This window comes from Spinacia oleracea, chromosome 1 (genome assembly GCF_020520425.1).
Source record: "Spinacia oleracea cultivar Varoflay chromosome 1, BTI_SOV_V1, whole genome shotgun sequence".
In the NCBI taxonomy this organism is placed as follows: domain Eukaryota; kingdom Viridiplantae; phylum Streptophyta; class Magnoliopsida; order Caryophyllales; family Amaranthaceae; genus Spinacia; species Spinacia oleracea.
In genome coordinates this window covers 112,675,266-112,686,950 of record NC_079487.1, presented here as the reverse complement: position 1 = coordinate 112,686,950, position 11,685 = coordinate 112,675,266, and the positions used below count along the sequence as shown (strand labels likewise).

Below are 11,685 nucleotides of genomic sequence, written 5' to 3'. Positions count from 1 at the left end.
TGATGAATCATATGCCATGTCAGCACAATTCATGTTTTAAGACTTGGGGCTGATCATGCTCTAACTCGTGGATGTCAACTAGCTTTATTGATTATAAACTTAAAATGTTGTACACAAGAATCAAGTCCTTAGATTTGTGATCAATTTCTACTTTATAAGTCCCTCTAGTATTTATTATGAGGTTTTGTTTGACTAATCGTCTTTTGAGTTATTTTGGTTTTTATTTTAGATTATTTTGGTATTCACTACCTTAATAATACACCACTTTTGTATTTACTATCTTATGATATTTTTATTTTAAATTACTACCTTAAAGTTTCACTTTTTTTATTTACTACCACTTTACAGTTTTCTCATTTAATTTTTTTTTTTTTTTTTTGGCAAATAAAGAGATTATTATACCAAAAGTAGAAAACCAGGCAGCAGCCATACAAGAACAAAGCCTACATAATCAACAGATTACAAAGCTAACAGCTTAAATCTAACAACATAGAGCTAAGATCAGGGAGCACCTAGCAACTACTTTAAACTGAATGTCTCTAAACAATTCAATAGGGGTTTTACAATGCTGGTTATACAATTTATCATTTCTGTTGAGCCAAATTGAGTACACAGTTTCAGCAAAGAACATCACCAATAGCTTCTTTCTGCCACCATTCGTTTTACTGCATTTAACAATCCAATCCAGCTCAGCTTGAAAGCCAACATGAGATCTAGTAAATTGAAGAAGAGTTAGCACTTTCTCCCATATCTGGAATGTGAATCCACACTCAAAAAATAAGTGCTCAACTGATTCAGAAGTGGAGCTGCAGAGTAAACCATTATCAGAAGTAACAATGTTCCATTTGATCAATCTGTCAAGTGTAGGACCCTTTTCCAAATCACCAGCCAAAGGATAAATAAACTCTTAGGTGTAGCAGAGTTATTACAAACAACCCTCCTCCAGAGAACCTTAGGATGCACTACACAAAGCTTCTTATACATCAGGTTAACTGAGAACGTGCCATTTTTCAGAACACCATCCCATCCACCTATACTCTCCACCAAAGAAATACAACCAAAGATCTTTTTCAATGCTCAGGACATATTAATGGTGCACTGAAAACTATCCAGAGGTCTCCCCTTCACATAAAAGCTATCAACCCACCTAACCCATATCTTATTTTTTTTTTGTGGGTTAGGGCCCAGAGAAGTTTACAAACAGCGGTCTTATTCCAGAGTCCCATGTTTTTGATGTTCAAGCCACCAGCAGTTTTGGGAAGACAAAGAGTAGCCCATGAAACCAGAGCCTTTTTAGAAGCTGCAGTGTCACCAGTCCACAAGAATAACCTGCAGTACCCCTGGATTTCGTTGATGACTTTTTTGGGAAGTCATCTCTTTCGCTCCTTAAGATATCTCTTTCGCTCGTTATAATCGTTTAAAGTAAACTCATTCTTCTTATTTATGTGTAAGGATTTCATAGGGATCTTCCTTTTAACATTTTGTAAAAGATAAGACGAATTAAATATTATTCGTAAATTTTTTAAATATTTATGAACTATCAGACGAATTGTTTTGGAATGTCGTTCTCAATCAAATTCCTATAGAAAAATGTAAATAATGAACTTTGAATCACATTAAACGATTAAGAAACAAAAGAGATATCTAAAACTTAAAATGAGAAAACCGTAAAGTGGCAGTAAATAAATTAAAAAATTTGGAACATTAAAGTAGTAATCTAAAATAAAAATTTCATAAGGTAGTAAATACAAAAGTGGTGTATTTTTACAATAGTAAATACCAAAATTACCTTTATTTTAAAAGAAAAACAAGATTTCAGCAACTGTTTCACAAACATTAGTTTGAATAGTATATGGATTTCCGTCTACAAACTCACCTTGAAGTTTCTTGCCAAATAGAGTACTACATCAGACAAATTATAACAAGGTAGAGAAGACTTTTATAATAACGAGAGAACAATCAAGATAAATCGACTCACTCCGTATATCACATAACATTAAATATCAACAACTATAAATGTTTGTTTTTAAACACCACCCAAATCCATTTTCTTCTCACCGGCGTCACAAGAATTATCTACCACAACCACACTTGCTTGAACACTTTTGTACCTATAATTCTTAGCCAACAACACAAAAACACACATATTCAATACAAAAATGAGCATCAAGAGCCAATAAAAATAATCAAGACGACTGTGGTTCAAATCCTTTCCTATCCATTTCTTTCCTCCATGCATCTTTGTCACTTGATTCACAACCATGATTAAAAATGTTGTCATGAAACTTCCAATGCCAATAACACTAAGGTAAAACGCCATTCCTAAACTCCTCATGGAATCAGGAACTTGGTCATAGAAGTATTCTTGCATTCCTACTAGGGAAAAACCATCCCCTATACCAAGGATCAAGAACTGTGGTATTAGCCAACATACACTCATTATTTTCCCTTGTAACGCCGCCTTTAATCTTTCTCTTTCTACCAAAGCCGAGAACAACATTGATATAATTAAAATGGCCATACCAATACCAATTCTTGTAAGGATGTTAATACCTCTCTCGTTTCCTGTGACTCTCCTTAAGTATGGTAAAAGGACTTTGTCGTAAAATGCAATTGTAGTAATCATACCTAGGGCTATTAAGACTGCCATTGAAGCTGCTGGGATTTCAAAGTGTTTGGAAATTTTCCTATCCATTGCACTTCCTTGCTTAACAAAGAATGTGGTCCCTTGGGCAACGCCTATGCCGAATACCAAGGAAGTTAGCCATATGGGAGCCATGTTTATTATCAGCTTCAATTCCTCTACTTGTGTCACGCTTGCTAGCCTCCATGGATTTTGTTTCTTCATGTCTACTTCATTACTTTGATGATTTTCGATTATAGCAGCTTTGTCAAGAAATCTGCAATGCATTTATACAAACAAATTAATTAAACTGTGATCTACGTAGTATGAGCCTATGAAACATTAAACTGTTAACTACTGACTCCGTTTCAAAATGATATTTACATTTTCCATTTTAGTCAATTTCACAATGCTATTTATATTGTGTTTTCTTCTAATTTTAGACATGGAATTTTTCTTTCTTATCCCCCAACATTTATCACTTTCCGTTCACTTTCTCTTATTTTCTTCATTTTATTTTCTTACATCCACCCATATTTTTACACTCTCCCACTTACTATATCCAAATTTTATTACATCCACGTACATATATACCAATTGCTTGTAGGTTTAGTGGTGATTGGGGCTGAACTTGGTAGGGAGAACCCGTGTTCAATCCCCCACAACAACATATATACTAGTAAAAAAACATTATGGGCTATGACCAATTGACTAGTAACGTTTACCTGAGTCTGTTTGTATGACCCAAACGTCGGCTTTGGAGCTTCCCTGAAACGGGAGGCTCATACAACAAGGATGGATTTGATGGACAAACTAGTTTTCGTTTGGTGAAAGTAGCAACCAAGACTTGCAACAAAGGGGTCAATGGGCTTCCAAGAGCGGTCTTGTAGCGATAAAATGGCCTACCAAGAACAAATACCAAGACACTAGCGACCATAGTTATGGCTAGGATTAAAAACCCGAGTCCCCAACTAACGTAGTCCTGTACATACACAATCAAAGTCACCCCAGTGAAAAGGCCACTACAAAGGGCTATATTCCACCAATTGAAGAATGACATCTTTTGCTTCCTTTCTTCCGAGTGATTGTCGTCGAATTGGTCTGCCCCAAAGCTCTCCAAGCATGGTTTGTAACCCCCGGTTGCTAAGGCCACTAGGTATGCTGCTAAAAAGTAGACCAACTCGTGGACCTTGCTAACATGTTCGCATGTACTCGAGGTTGCACCACAAGGTTTAAGACTTGGGATGTATTGGGACATTGTGTAAACACCTAAACCCTGAATATATTACCAAATACAAAATTAATGGTGATTACCAAACAACTCTTTAATTTACTCATTCGTGAGCAATGACGTCCAAATTCCGAGTCAGTGGTGTCCAAATCAAAGCTCAATGCACAACAAAAGAACACAACAACAAACACATGGGGAGGGATGTAGGAAGGAATTGCTTGACAAAAGAATTCAAAAGAAGAAAAACCCAAAGTCAACGCCGAGAGTAAACCTTTGTGGCCGAAAAATTAGAATAAGGTACTATTCCGTACCTTACAAAATTGTATTACAACTACGAATAAGTAAATTTCACCAAAAATATTTTTTAATAAATGACTTTTGAAAGGTATTTTCGCAACTAGACCTGGTTATAGGGTGTGCCGGGCCATGGTTAGTGTGGTGCGGTCATTAACAGGTTCGGTTATTAGAGGATCATTTATTAAAGGGTTGTAGCCTGTCTGGTTCATGCGGGTCAAAGGTCAATAGTAGGCAGACTAACAAATTAGCAACAGAATGGGAGAGAGCTAATAGATGGTCCATGTAAATACTAATATATTCGATCATAGTACATGTTTAAGCTATCTATTTTTATTTATAAATTATTGGGCTAATATTCTGATTCCATATCGACCCTAATCAATAAAAAATTGTCTGCTAATAACCTTGTCCACTAATGATCATTTTCCCAAAAGGCAACCTTAAGTTGTAGTCACAGCAAATAAAGTAAAATTACTTTCACCCCCTAAAAAAAAGAGTAATAATAGAGAGTAAAGGAGAGAAGTCTTGCCATTGCATAAAGTATGGCAGAGAAAAGAATCATAAAGTAGCGGCCGGTATATGCATCTGCAAGAAACCCACCAAACAAAGGCATCACCGTGGCTACCCCGGCCCATATATTTACGCTATTGGCCGCTGTTTCAAGGTCCTGATGCATCACTTTGGTCATGTATGTTATCATGTTGGTTGCTATTCCAAAGTAACTCAGCCTCTCACTGAACTCTATTGCTGCATATATATATTTAACTAAAATTAGGATTTTATTGATTTTCTTTTTCCCGACTTGTAAATTCATGTCATATCCTTAATGATATATAAATGAAAGTTGAAATGTGTTACCTATGATGAAGAAGGATGCTTTCCATGAGCCAGTTGAAGATCGAAGAGGAAGCTTTCCTTTGTAGTCCAAAGATGAGTCATGAACATGATGTAATAGTTTCGTGTCATTTTCATCATGTATATCTTCTCTACCCTCCATTTTCAAAAAGTAAACAAAATGTGAAATGCTTGTTTTATTTGATACTTGTAGCAGGCAGTGAATTGAATAAGTAAACCATTGCCCAATTAATACGCAATACGGTGTACGGAGTACTATATAGTAACCCCCCGGCCTCTCAGCTGGCAGTGGCAGTGGCAGCTGCTAAATAAATAAATAATTCACTTATAGGTAAGTACTATACCAATCATCCATATTATACGTTACACCAAGTACATAGTATATTATATCTTTATAGCCAATTAGCCATATAGGAGCAGCATCTTATAAGTTGTATCCTATATTCCTATGGAGTATTTTTTACGGAGTATTAAAACGCAGGAGGGTTCTCTAATATTTTTCTTTTTTCTTTTTTCTTACAAAACAATCAAAAATGATAAAGGTCGCAACATGCAACCTTTAAGAGCCGTGTCACAATGATGACATGACATGCTTATGTGTCATTTTAAATTGGAAAATCGAAAATGATAAAGGTCGCACCATGCCTAAGTATAAACTATTATACATGTTTCATAAAAAGGTAGGAAAATTTTAATATTCTAAATTATTTCCTTCTTTATGTCGAATACCATATTTACTTATTTTCATAGTAAAAATATTATGATGATGCATGATCTACGTGGCGCGTATATGTACCAATTAAACTCCGACATGTAAAATTCCAACAACTAAATGTTGTCGCAACTTGTGACCTTTCAATTTTTTTTTTTTGGTTCTAAGGCTCGAACCCGAGACCTTGGTTAAGGAGTAAGAGGCCTTTAACCACTCATACCAACCTCAATTGGTTTCATTTGTTCAATTTGCGTTACTTTAATTTGTATTTGTTCCGGTGTTGTAAAGATGGAAACAATGGGCTTCGAATGAAGGCCCTTTTGTATGTGTTGAAGATCTTGCTTGTTTGAATGAGTGGAGTCCGAATTCACCTGCACAAGAGCAAAGTCACTAGCCTCGGGGGTGTTTCCGAGGAAAGCCCCTCCGATGCCTAAGTAAGAATGATGCTCGGATTCTAGAGAGAAGTTCTCTAGAAGAGTAGTCTTAAGGCGATAAATTGGACGTACCTTGAGGTGTGAGCCTTGGCGGCCTATTTATAGTGTTTGCATAATAAATGCCCATAGGTCACTTATTGTTATTGGGCCTTGGGCCTTAATGGATGGCTGAATAGCCATTGGTAGGTTTGATGTTGTTGTTTAGAGCCATTGGGCTTTGGACTTAGTGGCCCAATTGAGAATCAATTGGGAGCCCAAACAACATGCCCCCCAGACCCGGTCCATTTAGAATTAAATGGGTGGGTTTCCAGCTGTCAGAAGTCCGAAAGTTCCCTCTCTTTTTTGAAAAGGGATGATTTGCATTGATGACAAGTGTTGGGAATTGTACTGTGTCATGGAGATCGTGGGTTTGAGGAAGTTGATGCGCCCTTTCTCTTTTCTATAAATACTGGGTGCCTTGCTCCTTTTAAACTTTTTACTCCTTATTTCAAACCCATTCTCTCTCTAAATTCCGGCGATCGCAGTGCAATTTGCTTCTTCAGATCTACGAAATTCGGCCAACTTTAGACTTCGGGAACTTGTGTTGTTCGCTTTATCGGCGAATTCCGCTTCGGAAAAAGGTAATTTGTTTCTGAGTTCTCCTTTTTTCTTCGTTCTTCCTTCTACCCCTCAATCTAAACCCTAGATCGAGATTTCGCGACCATGGCAAAGAATAGGGGCAAAAACAAGTTCGTTGTTGGCTCCTCTAGTGAGAGAGAGAGAACGTGCCTTCGGGGAGGTTACCGAAATCTTCGAGGGGTCGACCTTCGGAGAGGCCGTTGGAGAAGAGTTCGATTGGTTGGGATGCTTCCGAAGATGAACGTGCAACCTCTGGTGAGAGAGCTGGCTTTTCGGGTGTTCGTCGTCGTTACTCCGAGTTTCCAGTTCATTGGTCGGAAGCTGATCCGAAGGGCAAGTATGCCTCAATTTTGCATGAGACCACGCAGATCGACGGTCCGTTGGAGAAATCGGTCAGCGGTGACTGGTTGGTGGAAGCGAAGTTAGGGAATTATCATCGGAAGGCCGAGGAGCTATACGGAATTCAGCATGCCTTGGGGTACTGGTGCGAGCTTCCTGAACAAGAGCGTCCTCGGGTGACTCATCCACCGAGGGGGTTCATTTCCGTGTATACTCACCATTTGGAGAATGGTCTCCGCTTTCCTTTGGATCCGTTCGTATCCGAGGTTTTGGTGTCGTACAACATTAGTTTGGCCCAGCTCACACCCAAATCTATGAGGCACATAATCGGATTTAGATGGGTGTGTGACTTCGTCAATTTCCCTTGCTCTGTCGCTATTTTTCGGGATCTTCACGATCTGGTTCTCAACCATGCTTCCAAGGGTGATGGGTATGGTTGGTGGACCATTGTCAACAAGAAGTCCCGAAAGAGGGGGGATCCGAACTACATCACGGCGTACCCCTACCTTAGCTCTGACCACAATTGGAAGACGGAGTGGTTGCTCGTCCGTGTGCCGACGGATCCGAAGCATCCCAACTTTTATCGTCCTCCGAAGTGGTTCGTGGCTCCTGATCCTGATATGAGGGGTGTGGCGGCTCCAGATCGGAACCATCGCCACTATGTGGACCTCCTCCAGTGGTTCTTGGCTCAAGAGGATAACCACCGACTGCCGTCTAGCTGGCTCCCGAATCTCAATTACATTCTGAGGGAGGACATTCTTGCTGTTGCCGGTCTCAGCAGGATTTTTGACAGGGGTAGGTGTCTTTCGGCTGAGACCGTTTTTTCAGTGAGTTTGTCCTCTTTCCTGTTTCGTTTTGCTGACATGTTTTGTGCTTTGTTTTTGCAGAGTACGGCTTTAGCTGCATTGATCCTAAGAAGTTGGGCATTTCTTTGGATTTGAAGACTATTCACGACCCGGCTCCCGAGTACAAGTTCGGAAAAGATAACCCTCGTAATCCTCGTCTGAAGGATTACGTGTTGTCTCCTTTGGGGGTTGCTCGGATATCCGAAGTTCGAGCTGATCCGTGGGATTCCGCCTCTTCTGTTGAAGCTGTTCCTGTGAAGGTTGTGCTTCCTGAGTTGAAGACGACTTCGGATCCGGTGAGTGTTCATTTATAGGCTCGATTTTCTGTTTATCTTTTTCTTTTCGGTTGGCCGTCGGCTAACGTCTTGGTCCTGGACCATCTTTTTAGGGTCCTGGGACTGACGCTGTGCCGCGTGCCGTTCCTTCGGTTTCATCTCCGGCTCGGATAGATATCTCTTTATCTAGGAACCGGGTATTTCCCGCTTTTTTCTCTATTTCTTCCTTTTTCTTCTTTTACATTCGTTGACCCTTGGTCTCCCCTTTTTAGGATCAACGCAAAAGGAAGGGTAGCACTCTTTTGAGGCCTTCCACGCATCCGAAGAAAGCGAAGGCTTCTCAGCCCTCGGAGAAGGTATTTGTTCTGACTTGGAGTTTTTGTAGTTCGTTTCTCCCCTTTTCGGAAACTAATCTTTGAATGCTTGCTATGCAGGAAGCAGTTTCGGAAGTCATGCCTCCTCCTAAGAATCTTCTTCACTTCATGCCCTTGCCAGGGCAGAAGTTAAAGAGTGTGGTGGTTGCTGAACCGCCGGCCGTGGATCAGCCGCTGATCGAGGAAGATATCATCCCTTCTCCCCTTAAACCATCTGCTGCTTTGGGGATCGAAATCCAGGATATCACCGAGGTGATGGAGGCGATTGAAGCCGATTTTGTTCCTGGTTCGGATGTCCCTGAGGTAGCTGGGGAGAAGAAGGAGTCTGCTGATCTTCCCTTCGAGAGGGAGAAGAGTCCAGACAAGGAGATGATAGATCTCTCGGGCCCCGAAGCTGCGGTCCCCGAGGTTCAGAAGGAGGTTCCCTCTGCTGGAGAGGAGGAGCAGCCCGAGCAAGGTTTGACGAGGAAGAGGCGCCACTCGACTTTGGGTTCTACTTCTACCTCGGCCCTGGATAGGCTGATCCATGCTGATCCCTGTTCGGATGTTCCGCTAAAACGGATCCCCGAAGAAGTAAGGGAGGCGATGGCTCGATATGCCAGGGCTCCGATTTTGGGAGAGGACCCTTTGGCTCACGTGGGATCCTTGGTGGGCCCCGAGGCTGCTCGGGAGAATCTGCTTCGTGCTAACCCGCAGTGGAGGGTTCCTGGGGCCGAAGAGAGGAATCCGGCAATGATGGCCCAGTACTATCTGAACGAGGTAATTTGCTAGATTTTTCTCTTTGAGTTGTGTTTTTGTTTTATGTTTTTCCTATTTTGCTCATCTTTCTCTCGTTCCCAGGCTGTTTTCTGGTCTTCGTTCGCTTCCGAGTGTAGCTCGGTTGAGGAGAAACAACTGAGGAAATATCGTGAGGCTTATGCTCGTGATATTCCCATTTTGGACCAGAAGGCTGGGCAACTCCTCTCCGAGCTTACGGAACTCAAGCAGCTGTACCTTCACTATAGTCGCGAGGCTAGAGAGTCTGCTGAGAAGATCGGGACCGAGGTTGGCCAGCTCATCTTCCGAGTTGAAGAGGATGCTGAGAAGATCGCTTCCTTTGCTGAGGAGAAGAAGGATATGGCCGCTAAGTTCGCTAGCGAACTTGAGGAAAAAGATAGACTCTTCCAGGAGATGAAGTCTAAATTTGAAGCGGCCGACAAGGAGCGTACAGAGGCGGAGTTAAGGCTCCACCATTTTGTCCAGCATCGGGAGCTGATCCAGCAGCAAGCTGATAAGGTGCCTGTCCTTCGGCTGAAGCTTCGGGAAAAAGATGACTATATTCGGAAGCTGGAGCAGGAGCGAGTCAACCTCTACACTGCTGATCAGTGTAGAGAGCAGTACTGGAACGGCATCCTGGGTGCTCGGCGCATGTTTGCGAAGCACATGCCTCACTTCCCTTGGAACGAGAAAGTTCCTCTATGGATGCAGGCCGAGGACCACTTGGTGGAATGCCAAGCTGATCGAGATGAAGCTGAAGCTGAACGCCAAGCTGCTCTTGCAGAGGCTCGGGCCCAGAAGGCAACTTCCGAAGGTGATACCACTGCTGGGGGTTCTTCGAAGGATGCTCCCCTAGGGGCCGCTTCTGAGACTCCCAAGAGTTAGGGATTCGGGCAGTCGTCTTCTTCAGAGTCGGTCGGTTCCAGTTGAGGACTTCCGAATATGTGCTTGCTTTTCCCCCTTTTGCCTCGGCGCTGCGTTGTACTCATTTCTTTTTGCTTTCTTTAGTACTTCGGTAGGCCGGTATTGTCTGTTGATGGCTGCCGATTTTAACTTGTTTCATTTTGTTTTCAATTTTTGAGGTTTTCGATGTGTTTGTACTTCCCCCAAATATTGAATAAAAAATGAATGTTTGTTACTTGGCTGCTTCTTTTCAACTTGTGCTTTCGCAATTTTTAGGTCTTTAAATCCGTAGATTTCTCGAGCTCCTCTTTCTGTAGACTTGCTAAAAACCTTTTGATCTTGCGAGCTCTTTAAATCCGTAGATCTGCTAAGAGACTCTTTAGTTTTGCGAGTTCTTCAAATCCGTAGATCTGCTAAGAGACTCTTTGACTTTGTGAGTTCTTCAAATCCGTAGATCTGCTAAGAGACTCTTTAGTTTTGCGAGTTCTTCAAATCCGTAGATCTGCTAAGAGACTCTTTAGTTTTGCGAGTTCTTCAAATCCGTAGATCTGCTAAGAGACTCTTTAGTTTCCAGACTCTTCAAATCCGTCGATCTGCTCAGAGGTTTGGATTGTTCTTCCGATCTCTTGTGGTTCGGAAACCTGGGCAAGAGATCGCTAGTCTGCCTCTTTAGTTATGCCTTCGGCGATCCGTGGATCTGAGCCGGAGTTTTATAACTTGATTCGAGCGACTGTTTGTTGCGAACAAATTTTATTAGGGTACCGCGAATCCGAGGATTCTGGACGGTTCCCTGAAGTGTATGATTTGGTCATTTCTTGCATTTTATCAAGGAATGGGCAAAGTCAACCTGTTTTTGGTCTCGGATTGATCAGATCCGAGGCTGCATATATATATAAAGGGACAATAAATGTAGAGATAAGTTTAATGAAACACATGGTGCCAATGGCTTTCCTCTTCTCATTAAACAACTTACTTGGTTTACAGACAGAGATCATACAAAATATTTCTTGAGAACATCGGTATTCCAATGGTTCTTCAGAATTGTTCCATCTAACTGTTTCAGCATATACGTGCCTGGCCTTTTTTCGGAATGGATGATGTATGGTCCTTCCCAAGTGGCTGAGAGTTTGCCATGGATCCGTCCTTTCTGAACCGAGGCGGCGTTTCTGAGTACTAGATCACCGACTTTTAGGGGTCTGGCGTTGACTCTTCGGTTGTAATGCTTGTTGACCCTCTGCAAATAGGCTGCGTTGAGTGTCCTTGCATCGTTCCGAGCTTCATCCAGTAGATCGAGAGCTTCGGATAGAAGCTGGTTGTTGCTTTCTCCTTGGAGCCCATCATACCTGTTGTATGCCTGGATCCTCAGGCTTTCTGTTCCGATTTCCACAGGAATTACAGCTTCGGATCCGTATACAAGGTGGAA

At 41.7% G+C, this 11,685-nt stretch overlaps 2 protein-coding genes across 2 annotated transcripts; one reads left to right on the top strand and one right to left on the bottom strand.

Annotated features, from left to right (window-relative positions):
• Positions 1-1,714: 1,714 nt before the first annotated feature.
• Positions 1,715-5,245, bottom strand: LOC130459120 (protein NRT1/ PTR FAMILY 5.6-like). The gene is made up of 4 exons (XM_056840140.1): positions 5,010-5,245; positions 4,681-4,898; positions 3,349-3,899; positions 1,715-2,900 (listed from the first exon to the last, which is right to left on the bottom strand). The coding sequence occupies exons 1-4, from the start codon at positions 5,146-5,148 to the stop codon at positions 2,027-2,029; spliced, it is 1,782 nt and encodes a 593-aa protein (XP_056696118.1). The 5' UTR covers positions 5,149-5,245; the 3' UTR covers positions 1,715-2,026.
• A 1,609-nt stretch (positions 5,246-6,854) lies between these two features.
• On the top strand, positions 6,855-10,461 carry LOC130465614 (uncharacterized). The gene is made up of 6 exons (XM_056834448.1): positions 6,855-6,880; positions 6,931-7,904; positions 7,997-8,250; positions 8,502-8,585; positions 8,664-9,362; positions 9,444-10,461. The coding sequence occupies exons 1-6, from the start codon at positions 6,855-6,857 to the stop codon at positions 10,242-10,244; spliced, it is 2,838 nt and encodes a 945-aa protein (XP_056690426.1). The 3' UTR covers positions 10,245-10,461.
• Positions 10,462-11,685: the final 1,224 nt, after the last annotated feature.

Bases quoted from the DNA above. Each gene is read 5' to 3' on its own strand.
- LOC130465614 (XM_056834448.1), top strand. From the start codon at position 6,855: ATGGCAAAGAATAGGGGCAAAAACAA. The intron at 8,251-8,501 runs GTGAGTGTTCAT...TCCCCTTTTTAG, and splicing joins TGAAGACGACTTCGGATCCG to GATCAACGCAAAAGGAAGGG. The intron at 9,363-9,443 runs GTAATTTGCTAG...TCTCGTTCCCAG, and splicing joins CCCAGTACTATCTGAACGAG to GCTGTTTTCTGGTCTTCGTT.
- LOC130459120 (XM_056840140.1), bottom strand. From the start codon at position 5,148: ATGGAGGGTAGAGAAGATATACATGATGAAAATGACACGAAACTATTA. The intron at 3,900-4,680 runs GCAAGACTTCTC...TAATATATTCAG, and splicing joins CTGCCATACTTTATGCAATG to GGTTTAGGTGTTTACACAAT. The intron at 2,901-3,348 runs GTAAACGTTACT...AATGCATTGCAG, and splicing joins GGTCATACAAACAGACTCAG to ATTTCTTGACAAAGCTGCTA.